This window comes from Danio rerio, chromosome 9 (genome assembly GCF_049306965.1).
Source record: "Danio rerio strain Tuebingen ecotype United States chromosome 9, GRCz12tu, whole genome shotgun sequence".
In the NCBI taxonomy this organism is placed as follows: domain Eukaryota; kingdom Metazoa; phylum Chordata; class Actinopteri; order Cypriniformes; family Danionidae; genus Danio; species Danio rerio.
The window spans coordinates 7,302,501-7,315,247 of NC_133184.1; the positions used below are offsets into that span (position 1 = coordinate 7,302,501).

General features: G+C 36.3%; 1 protein-coding gene across 1 annotated transcript; it reads right to left on the bottom strand.

The window, feature by feature from the left end:
* Window positions 1-758: 758 nt before the first annotated feature.
* creg2 (cellular repressor of E1A-stimulated genes 2) lies at window positions 759-11,555 on the bottom strand. The gene is made up of 4 exons (NM_001007305.2): window positions 11,068-11,555; window positions 7,232-7,401; window positions 5,365-5,478; window positions 759-2,343 (listed from the first exon to the last, which is right to left on the bottom strand). Exons 1-4 carry the CDS (start codon window positions 11,461-11,463, stop codon window positions 2,202-2,204), a joined length of 822 nt encoding a protein of 273 aa, NP_001007306.1. The 5' UTR covers window positions 11,464-11,555; the 3' UTR covers window positions 759-2,201.
* Window positions 11,556-12,747: the final 1,192 nt, after the last annotated feature.

The window sequence follows — 12,747 nt, forward strand, 5'->3', positions numbered from 1 at the left end:
ATTTTTTTGGTAAAATATCCTAATCTAGAGGCCTTTGCCTTTCATATAAGCCACTTGTAGAAATCAAGTTGTTGTTTCTAAAACTTGGATAGGCGACAAGACTTTTGTCTCGCAGTGTAGTGTGATTAAAATGACTAATATCAATTGTAGTATGTATTACAGGCCTATTTTTTAATTCCTGGTATTTGTCTCGCATCTTGAGGGTTAATGTCCTGTTCGTAAATTCAGCAAAAACTAAAGTCCTATTCGTAGACTAAGCTCTTTGTCGCAGTCTGCTTTCATTCATATGCTCATCTCTTCCATATCAACTCTACAGCCAGCAGTTTACTCCTATATCCATCCATTTGTGGCTGGTTGTGTAACTAAAAGCAGTGCTATCTTAGACATGTGCCTGCGTGATAACTTTTATTCTCTGTTGATTTGCAACAAACTCTTTCATTTCGGTTTCTCTGTTTCACAGAAAAGTTTGCTTCACAAGAACTCGTGGGCTGAAGATAAAGCTGAAATCATTTAAAATAGAGATGGTTAATCACAACCCACACAGACCACTTTTTTAATTCAGCTTAAGCCAGATACAGTGTTACATAAGACAATTTTTCTGAAGTCTCCTGTCAATATTATTTTAGGCTTAATTATGCGTTATGTAATCAAATTACTCTAATCAATCCTTTTTGTAATCTACGTCATTTGCGCTTCATTTCACATTAAGAACAAGGCTAAAAAACAAACCACAGATTAACATTGACTACCACACAATGTAACATTTCCTATTATTTATTTAGAATTTTATTTGAGCAGCTCATGTGGGGAGGGAATGCAAGGCACAAACAGCTATTTGAGATATTTCATTAAGCTGACGATTACATTGTAGTTGTATTAAGTAGTTTGACATACTGTATAAACACACCGTCCTTGAGAAGTCAATTCTGACCATAAACTGAACACAACAGACGCAATGAATATCAAATTTGCACACACACATGACTTGTATTTCACACTTCTGCCATTAATGAAATATCAGACCTTCAATGATATATACTGTAAAGTAAGCTTCAGAGAAATCAGGCTAAAATCTCTACTTCTATTTGGTATATAGTTTTGTGTGTGTAGTAAAGCATTCAGTACATAAAGTACACACTTTTGTGAAGGCATAAATGGTGGACATATTTAATATGAGTGGTTTGAATGTTTATGTATAACAAATTAATAACTTTTCTTTCAATGTAACCTTAAGTATGTGAGGGATTATTTAATTAATCAATAATTCTAGACTTTCTTCATGAATGAACAATTCATACATTCAACAAATATTGGAAATTTGTTAAAAACACCCAAAAGCAGTGAACTGGCTTTACTGCAAAACAACAACACCACCAACAAAAAACAGTTTGGAACAACCCAGGCTTTTTCTGAAAACGTACGGCTATATAAATTTCTGGAGATCGTGAAATACGTCCCAAGAGCTACGTTTATTAGCAGTTTTTTGTGAATCCACCAGAGGGCGCTGTGTACTTTTTGAGATCCCAAATTTCTTTTGGTAATGCCATTCGCACCTGCTGATCTCACGTAAACCCACCAGAGGCCGATGTCGACTGACTGAACAATCGACTGACCCACCCTTATCCATGTCTAAACCCAACCAATAGTGTTTTCAAAAGCACCAATTGACCGGCGTACACCCAGTTTCCTAAACCCAACCGATATCAAAAGCAATCAAAAAAAAAAAAAGAAAAGAAAAGCCCTCGTCTGATTTTTACCATGTTTTCAGGTTTTACCACATTCTCACCCAGTTATTTACTTGTTTATTTCATTTTTTTGGCTTCTGTTTTTGTCTTATCAACTTTCTAGAAACCATACACGCATCGTGATTAACTCCTCTCTGCATCTCAAGTCGGCCAACGTACACAGCGAGCTAATGGACAAGTTGGTAACAGTGACAAAGTCGTCCATACAAGGGTAAGCAGTCAGCTGGTAAGCGAGAAAAGGAACGATGTCATAACGCCCCGTAGCGTTCTTTTTACAGTAAAGACGAAATGTAGCCAAACGTACTTCTGGCTACATAATTTGCAAGCTCCAGAAACAGATATAGGGCAACGTTTTCAGAATGAGCTGGTTTGGAAGTAGCATGAAGAGCGTAACCACCTTCTGTCAATAATCAGTTCAGCTCTGCTTTTTGGTGATAGGATGCTGCCGTTTTGGCCTCAGAAAGGTGTTGCTTTGAAATACTCTTCAAGTGGAACGACAGACACACCACCGAACCAGTCCTGAAGCCAAACTTGCTGCAAAACCATCTTCATGAAGAACCACTGATGTCCAGGAGGCCACTTCTTCATGACCGGATGCCTAAACACAGCAAAAACACTCAAATGAATTCAAACAAAACTTTGCAAACACACTGCTCACCCTAATAAAAAAAGATTTTGATATGCTTAATACCAATGGCATCAGCAGTACCTATAGACCAGTGGTTCTCAAACTGTGGTACGTGTACCACTACTGGTACGCAGGCTTCCTTCTAGTGGTACGCGGAGGAGTGAAATATGTCATGTACATGTTACACACATGTAAAAATGTATCAAAAATGATGTATATAATATGTCATATATGACATATAGCCTATATTTCTGAGGTAATCAGCCACGTTTTTTTTTTAAATGTGCAGAGGTGTAGCTGTTTTACTGGGCCTACTACGCTATTGTATTTCAATACTGCTTATGTTGGTGGTACTTGGAGAGACAATTTTTTCCTGAGGTGGTACTTGATGAAAAAGGTTTGAGAACCACTGCTATAGACCATTTCAATGCACTCATGTCTTTGGCCCATAAACATTTCCTGCTTGTTATAAAACAATATTTCAAACACTGTAAGAAGAGGCAATCAACCCTAAGTCAATGTTAAAACAGCTAACATAACATTATTTATCAGTATGTGGCTCTTTTTGGATTCTCAGAAGCTATAGAAATTAATAATAATGTAAAACAGGAAATACGTTGGGACCACTGGATTTGTTTACATCCCTCAAAATGGTAACTTGGGTAAAAAATAAGTGTGCAATTGCAGGTAAAAAAACTTAAGAGTGACAACTTATTAGCTTATAAAATATTTGATAAATATATTTATAGTTATGTTGACTAGAGCAAGCCTTCCTGAAATATTTCAAGAAAGTTTTAGCACTTTTTAGTTGCAATTACTATTTTACTAGCTTGTTATTAACACATAACATGTCTAGTATGTTGCTAGCATGTTTTAACATCTTGTTAGTGTTGGGGAATTCATTGTGTCTTGATGAATTTCTGATAAATGTATTATGAATGTATTCGAACTCAGGTCGGCGGCGTCGTAGCACAACGTGCTGACCACTGGACCACAATGGCACTATTTTGTCCATTTTTATAACCATTTTTGTTATCTGCAGTATTACTTTACTTACAATTGATGACTTAATCTTTTTCTACCCTTTTTAGATTTCTGATCAAGTTATGTCAGATTTATTAATGTAGTGAATCATCTGATTTTCATTGAGCAGTTATAATATTCGTTAAAATTAATAAGTCGATCTCTTATATTCACTAAGGTGCCGCTGTTTGCGGTCGAATGATAGCTACATTATCATTAACCTGCAGGCTGCCTTTTGCTCACGGGGCTGCGAGAAAACAAATAAAAAGAGCATGGCTGCGGCAAAAAAATGAATAAAAAGAGTGAGGCTATAGTCAAATAAATAAGTAAATGAAAAAAAGTGCGACTGCTGGGAGTGCAAGCTGCTAGGGACACCGGCTCTAGCGGCCAAAAACGGACCGGCCCACTGGGAATTCTCCTGGTCCTCCCAATTAACCAGTCTGGGCCTGCTGTACTATACATACACTTGACCAACACAGTCAGACATAGAAGAACACTTCCCAGCTTAGCTTTAAAGGGCCACGAAACCCCCCTGTTTCAGCAGGGTGTTTTCACACCTCTAGTTTTGAAAAAGTCAGGAAAGTGGGTGTGTCCAGCTCTGTTTAGGGGGGAGTTTCGGAGGAGGGAAACAGGGAAGGTACATGAAAATTTGAATAAAAATGGGAGTGTCAGTTTGGGCACACGCTGATTTTTACAGTCAAAACAAACACAAAGACGCAGAGGAGAAAGACAGTGACTGTGTTTACATGGACATCAGTAATCGAATTATTTGACAAATTATTAAATGGTGGACTTTAACTGCAGTTTGGCTCTTTCATTCAGGAATTTCATTTATGCCCCTTGTGACAAACGAGATATTTGATTCGAGGAACTGCTGAAAGCGTGTATTTTTAATGCAATGTTTGATACCGCACGGCGAATGAGAGAAAAAAAATCCTCTGCATTTCTCTGAAACTTAGATGCACTCGGCGGGTAGCACCAGAAAGCCGTGTGTGTTATACCGGTCACAAAATGCGGCAAAAATCCTAAATGACAGTGATAGTTTGATTGCGGCGTTTACATGTTTACACAGATTTTTCAGTCTATAATATTGTAATGATAATAACGCCCTGTAAACTTTATTAACTTAGAAATCCTTTGACTAAGGTCCGTTTTTAAACAATGAGAGTACTGCTGACGATATGAACTAACTTTGCCTCTGAACAAACAAAGACCACTGATCGCTTATTTCTGTAGACTCACTTCCAAATCTGTAGAGACAGGACAATCAACACCAATGGAGCCACGTCTTTATTAAAAAGAGACGAGCAGCAAATTTAGATTTCACCATTTTCAGATGAGAAAAGCTCTCGGGTAAAAAATTATCCTTAGAAACTTTTTTTGTCGCATGCACTGTAATCTACACGCGAGTCCAGCTGCGCTCTCATAGCGGAAAAATTAAAACAAAACCTTCCTTGCAGCAAATTATAAAAGCAACACTGACGACCTGTATCTCCGAACAATTCTTCTTCTACCACTTGTTTTGGCAACACAATGCGGCGCCTCTCTGCCATCTGAACACTGTACAGGTACAAACAGTCTTGGAAGCTATCATGCATATTAAATAAGTTGCAATAGAGCGCGCTGATTGGTTTAAACAAAGCCTTTCTCATGAATGAATGCAGCACACTCAGAGACGTCACGAAGTACTCCCAGGAATAGACAGCTGGTCTACAAGCTGGAATACACGCAAGTACCTAATCGGCGTGATGAAGCTTTAAAAGTTAGTTTCAAACCGGAAGAACAAATTTGCTCGAAATAACGCAAAAAAAACAACCAATTTTCACTTTTCAGTGTCCTAATAGTGTTTATAGCATTCTAGGACACAAGTATGACAGTAAACAGCTCAAAAAATGTGTTTTGGTGTTTTGTGACCCTTTAAAATGTTTTCATTGCATTCACAGCTTTGTGTTTGTATTATATCGTTACCTGGAGAACATGGCTTCTTTAGCAAAATCAAGCTCCTCTGGTTCCACCTCCACCATCTTACCAGTCAAAGTGAGTCTAGCGCACCTGGGGTCTTCAGGGTCATAAACCTGCTTCCTTTTGAGGAAAATGCACAGGAAAACACATTACTGTCCAACACAATTATGTATTCAATGTAATAATATTAATACAATTTATTTGAGGTGCCTTTTAAACCACTTAAGGACATCGTACATAAAGACTCAATAAATAAAACAATACATAACTATAAATGGTCAAAACAAAACTGAAGTTACAAAATAACAGCAATAAAACGACACAAACAGTAATCAAGGTAATCTAAACTAAATGTAACGGATAATCTAAATAAGTTTTCAATTGAGCTTTAACCTGGCATAATGAATCTGATTCACCTAAAATCTTCTCACTCAACCATATGTAAGTAGTAGTGGTGTCACATCGAAATCGATCGAAATTTATGCTCAATTTCGATTATCGAATTAAAAAATAGAATCGTCGATGCTGCCACGCCCCCATGTCACGTCAGCTTGGCTAGCCAAGCGGGAAAAAACAGGCTTGTTGAAGTGCTTGTTAAACTGCAGACGTAGGAGACCCGTCAACAGAGCTTAAATCCTCTCCTCTTTCAATGAAGTCGCCGGTGTGTAAGCATTTTGGATTTCCAGTGAGTTATGTTGACAACGTTCATGTTGTCGACAAAAAAAAACACAGTTTTGCAAGCTCTGCTATGTACGTATTACGTACGGTTCGTCCGATAGACAACACCGGCATCGCGATTCTCCGCCTGCCCCCGTTGCAAATCAGCTCACGAAAAGTACACACTCAGGCCCTGTTTACACTGTCTTTGTCTTTAAATGGCATTTTAAAACGACAACGATTTGACATCCACAGCGGCGTGTAGCATTTCTAACCAGCCCTCCTTCCTCTCTACCTCTGACACACACACACACAGACACAGACGCGCACACACACAGCCATGGGCTCGAGACAGCGGGTTCAGGTAGTCAGAGGATCACTTAGTCATTTTAGCGAACACCTCAGATACTGTTGGCTGGTTCCTGTTGGTTGTGCGTCTTTTTTACCGACGCCATTATAACGACACAGATCACTGCCTATTCACGAGTCCCGCAGAAAAAGTGATTGACAGGTGGTAATTATGTGTGTATCTTGCCTTTATTCATTTACTGTATGATTTGTTTATGGGCAAAACAAAGACCATGAAGGTCAGGTAGTTTAAACGGTAGGCTACAAATAATTAATTGGTCATTAATTAATTAATTATTCATAATCGAAAATCGAATCGAAACGTGCCTTTAGAATCGAAAATGTAATCGAATCGAGGATTTGGAGGATCGTGACACCCTTAGTAAGTAGGGATGTTCCGATACAGCATTTTAACCTCTGATACAATACCGATATTGCAGCCTCCAGTACGAATCAGTACCGATATAAATCCGATATCAGCACAAATCATGAATACTTTTACCTATTTTGTTGAGTGGAATGTATGAACGGCTAGATCAAACTGAGAACAAAAGTCAGCAACAGTAATTATGGAGAAAAAACAACCAAGTTATTAAATATTGGTTGCATAAATGTGAACCTAAAAGAATATATAAAAAAGAATTAAAGAATAAATATTAAGATCCTGAAAAATATCTAAATTGAATAAACAAAATGATATATTTTTTAAAGTGCAAAATACTAATTAAAGGAACTCATTAAACATTAATAATAAAGAAACGTAAGAAAAAAAAATTGTTAACTGAACAACTGCTAAAGATTGAGTGTCCAAAGTTTCAATTTCACACACAGCTTCTTGATGAATGTTTGATCCAGTAGGTGAACACACCTGCAGAAATCTCCCTCTGCTTCAGAGAAGGTTAGGGAAGCAAAAGGGAAGCTGCGGAGGTCAGTTACAGTGTTGTCCATTGGCGTGACATAGAAATAAGGAACACCAGTGCTGTTGTCTGCTGGACCGTCACTGACTGAGAAGATGTTGCCAAATGGAAGTCCTCTAATCTAAAAAGACATAAGGGATAATCAGCATCCTAAAATAAGCACTGTTTTTAAACTTTATCATTAGCCCTAAATAGTGCAAAACGCTTAAAGGGATAGTTCACCAAAAAAATGAAAGTTCTCTGATAGTTTACTCACCCTCCACTTGTTCCAAACCATTTATTCATTCATTTTCTTTTCAGCTTAGTCCCTTTATTAATCTAAGGGTCGCCCACAGCGGAATGAACTGCCAACTTATCCAGCATGTGTTTAACAATGCGGATGCCCTGCCAGCTGCAACCCATCCCTGGTAAACATCCATACACACCCATTCACACTCGGACAATTTAGCCTACCCAATTCACCTGTACCGCATCTCTTTGGACTGTGGAGGAAACCGGAGCACCCGGAGGAAACCCACGTGAATGCAGGGAGAACATGCAAACTCCACACAGAAATGCCAACTGACCTAGCCGAGGCTCAAACCAGCGACCTTCTTGCTGTGAGGCAACAGCACTATCTACTGCGCCACTGCGTCACCTGTTTCAAACCAGTTTAAATGTATTTGTTCTGCTGAACAAGAAAGAAGATATTCGTAAGATTGTTGTAAACCGGTAACCACTGACATCTAAAGCAGGAAAAAAATAATAATACGAGAGTCAGCGGTTACTGATTTCCAACATTCTTCAATATATTCTACTATAACATGACCTGCATGTGTTGCAGCAGGAAAAGGAACAAGCTGAGGTCTAAAAGGGTCTGCGGGGTCGGTAAGGTCTTCAGTGTTGACAATAAATGCTTATTCAAGCAGTTTAGACAGGAATTTATTACGTATTTATTTATTTATATTTTGTATTTGTGGTTTACATTTTAAACTTTTTGGGAAAATGAGACCAAAGCACTGTCACATCACTGACCTTGATTTTCAATACAAATTCATATTTTTATATATATATATATATATATATATATATATAAAAAAAAAAATAAAAAAAAAAAATTTATATATATATATATATATATATATATATATATATATATATATATATATATATATATATATATATATATATCAGAGGTTACAGGTGTTAAAATCATGTAATAACAGGCCATGGAACAGCTTAGAAGCCAATTGTCCAATTACTTTTACCCTTAACAAGTGGGAGGCACATACGCAAACCTGATTTGGATGTACAGTTGAAGTCAGAATTATTAGCCCCCCTGAATTAATTTCACCCCTGTTTATTTTTTTCCCCTAATTTTGTTGAAGATTTTGGGAAGATTGTTTTAGCACATTTCTAATCATAATAGTTTTAAAAACGTATTTCTAATAACTGATTTATTTTATCATTGTCATGATGACAGTAAATAATATTTTACTTGATATTTTTCAGGACACATTTATTTATTTTTTTATTAAATTATTTTTATTATTTTTAATTAAAAACTGCTTTTATTCTAGCCGAAATAAAAATATAAGACTTTCTCCAGAAGAAAAAATATTATCAGAGATACTGTGAACATTTCCTTGCTCTGTTAAAAACCATTTGGGAAATCAAATTTGGGAAAACGAAAGGGGGCTAATAATTCTGACTTCAACTGTTAATACCCTCAAATTAAATTAGTTTAATTTCAAATCCATCGTGTTGATGTAGAGAGCCAGAAATGTTAGATTTGTGTCGACGTCCTAATATTTATAAAAAATAATTATGTTAAAACATTGGTTTATATTTTCCAGAACAACACACCACAGAGTTAAGGGACCAGAAAAATAGCAATCTATAAACATGTGTTGTAGTTTAAATGAGGAAGATAAACATGCGTTATGGATGTGACAAAAAAAGTATCCGAGTTTGCAGTCTACACATGCTTTGTGAAAATTCTGTGAATTATACTGCACAACACAAAAACAATATTGTTAATCAAAAGGATAAAATAGGTCTCGCTATATAGAACGAAAATTATTGATTTAATTTTATTTAATATTTCTGCATTTATGAGGAAAAAGTGTTGTTATGGATGTGACGTCTCTCCATTATGGATGTGACAGATGTGAAATATCCACATGTGTGACTTTGGTAAATGAAATATAATTGTTTGAAAACATAGAGACATTTTTGAGTATTTCTAAAGTACTGTAAAATACAAGAAAACACAAAAAACATATAAAAGATTTCCATATTTTGGTGAAATCTTTTTGCATTTGCATGGAATTGCTCATATATATAAACCTCTAAATGCCGTCTGAAATTTTCTTCTAAAATGATCATTTTTATCAGACTACTGTGTGTAGGTTCAGTTATTTCACTTTTATGGCAAAGGATAAGTCATATTCATGGTCTTTAAAGTGAAATAACTCAACATAAACAAAGGAGGCTGAGAAAAATTTTAATTTTCGATGGAAATTTCAGATGGCATTTAGAAGTTTTTGCATCTGAACAATTCATATATATATATATATATATATATATATATATATATATATATACATACATACATACAGTTGAACTCATAATTATTAGCTCCCCTGAATTATTCGCCCCGTTTATTTTTTCCCCCCCAATTTCAAAGAGATGTTTTCAACACATTTCTAAACATAATAGTTTTAATAACTCATCTCTAATAACTGATTTATTTTATCTTTGCCATGATGACAGTAAATAATATTATACTAGATGTTTTTTAAGACACTTTTATACAGCTTAAAGGGACATTTAAAGGCTTAACTAGGTTAATTATGCTACTAGGCAGGTTAGGGTAATTAGGCAAGTTATTGTATAATGATGGTTTCATGATGGTTTGTTCTGTAGACTATTGAAAAAAGTTAGCTTAAAGTGGCTAATAATTTTGTCCTTAAAATAGTGTTTAAAAAATTAAATACTGCTTTTATTCTAGCCAAAATAAAGCAAATAAGACTTTCTCCAGAAGAAAAAATATTATTAGACATACTGTGAAAATTTCCTTGCTCTGTTAAACATCATTTTGGAAGTATTTAAAAAATAAAAATAATAATTCAAAGTGAGCTATTAATTCTGACTTGTATATAATCTTTAGCATTTACTTATGCATTATTAAAATCTAAATTCATGCTTGTTAACATTAGTTAATGCACAGTGAGTTATTAACTAGCATGAACACACACTGTAATAAGTGTATGGTTCATGGTTTTTTAATGTTAGTACATTTACAAACATTATCTAATACAAACTTACTGTAAAGTGTTATCTAATATATGTAGTTTTTTAATAGAAACTATATAGTTGTTTTGGGGGGGTTTCTGGTTATATTTTTAGGGCTCTCATTGGTTGCATGTTAAACATATCAATGGAAATGAGTCCCAAAACACACTGGACCAATAAATGTACTTGTTGGTTAAAATTTGATGGCTTACAAAGTTTTATGGTGTTTGTAGGGAAAATTGTTTGAACTTCTGATGGCCTATCTTGTCTTTTCAGCAGGGTGAGTGGAATAAATGCTATTATATTAGTAATATTGCATGTGCAGCACATGATGTTGGTGGCAGCATCTGTAGAGCTGCCAATGACTTCAAAAGTAAGTAATGTTATGCAAGTCTGAAGCGATGGTTTATTTATTTTTAATGTTTGTTGACAGCTGGTAGAGCTGCACAAAAACGTATCTCTAAACTGGCTCTCCGGTAGAACGACAAGGCGGTAAACAGCGCATCATCACCTGCTCAAGAGTGGAGAGGGTCGACAGGAACCCCCAGTCCCCCTGATGCGCCATGTATCGCGCGACTCTCGCTGTCTCCTCGTGCGGTGGCGTCTGGATGCTGGACGGCACCTTCACCTCCTCCATCCGATATGAGAACACACGGGACGCGGACGACACATCCTCGCCTTTCGATATCTGCTCGGGCTTCTTCTCAGCCCCGTCCCGGTACACCGAGGACGGGTAGGACTGTTTCCAGATGCCGATGTTGTCGACGAGCACAGCGGGCGCCTCGTCCGAGTGAGTGTCCAGCTCCTCATCCGCCGCGTCCCCGGTAACAGCCCATGACACCGAGCTCCTGATGGTGTAGCTCTCGCAGACACAAAAAAGTGCCGTTAACGCAGTTACGAGGAGCATAGTGCTGTTGACATTCATGAGCACCGAGCCCGTTCAGACTGCATGTTTATTTCGCAACTATAGATCCAGTATGGCGTTACATGATCCTGAACGGAAACTTTGTTGGCTCTGAAACAGCGGCGCTGCCTGGACCGCCTGGGATCTGCAGTTATTTCATAAACAGGGTCTTGTAATATTCCAGAATCCAGATAAGAAATTGTGATGTTATTGATAGTACAACAAAGTATTTTCAGAAATAAAATCAAGGAAAAGAACGAACAGCAAAAACAACAAAATCCTGCTTTTTGTTAGTTATCTTAATGTATAATAATGTTAATTTGGCATAAAAACATCAAAGCAGAATTAAATATGAACTAAAGGTGGTATTTTGGTATGAAATAAGTTTTTAAAAGTCAATATTGATAACCAAACATAATAACTGAATTCAAAGTGTTTTATTAATATATTTTGGTATTAATTGTAGTATGTGCCCAGCAGGCACAGGTTGACATTGTACTGTACCCCAACGCCATGGGACGTTGCATAGACTCATCGTCAGGCCTGTCAATGTCCAACGTTGGTGCATTTTTTGGTTACATTTCAATGCAACCTAATAACAACAAAAATCCTAATTGATGTACAGCTTGACATTGTGGTCTATCAGACATTGGATTTTGGTTGCCATACCTGACAAAAAAATGCCAGTATTTGACGTCAATATGACGTTGAATTAAGATGTTGGCTAGACGTTGGATTTTGGTCACTTTCCAGCAGAACCTAAAATCAACCAAATATCAATGTCATTTCACATCGTAATTGGATGTCAAAATAACGTCGTCCTTAGATGCTTGTGACCTAAATCTAACCTTATATTAACGTCTTATGAAGTTGTGTGTCTGCTGGGTCAGTATAAAACATTGCCATGTATCCATAGTATGTGTTCTGGAGCATTTAGGTGATAATCTCACATAAAAATACATAGAAATTGTTGTAAATTAACAGTTAAAAAACAAAATAAATTTGACATTTATTTGATTAAAAAAAATACAATACAAACAGTTAAATATTTATATTTACAATGATTTAACTGCATTTCTTTGATGCAAAACTGAATTTTACTCCAAGGTCAAATGGTCCTACAGAAATCAGTCTAATGTGCTGATTTACTATTTAACAACATTTCTTATTAGCAATGTTTAAACTGTTCAACCCAGGCTCAATACGGACACATACCCCGATTTCTGGGGACAGCGAAATACATAACTGGAGGTACATCTGCTCACGTTTTTTTTTTTTTTTTTGTTA

Bases quoted from the DNA above. Each gene is read 5' to 3' on its own strand.
- creg2 (NM_001007305.2), bottom strand. From the start codon at position 11,463: ATGCTCCTCGTAACTGCGTTAACGGCACTTTTTTGTGTCTGCGAGAGC. The intron at 7,402-11,067 runs GTGATGATGCGC...ATGTCTTTTTAG, and splicing joins CCCTCTCCACTCTTGAGCAG to ATTAGAGGACTTCCATTTGG. The intron at 5,479-7,231 runs GTGTGTTCACCT...TTTCCTCAAAAG, and splicing joins GCAGAGGGAGATTTCTGCAG to GAAGCAGGTTTATGACCCTG.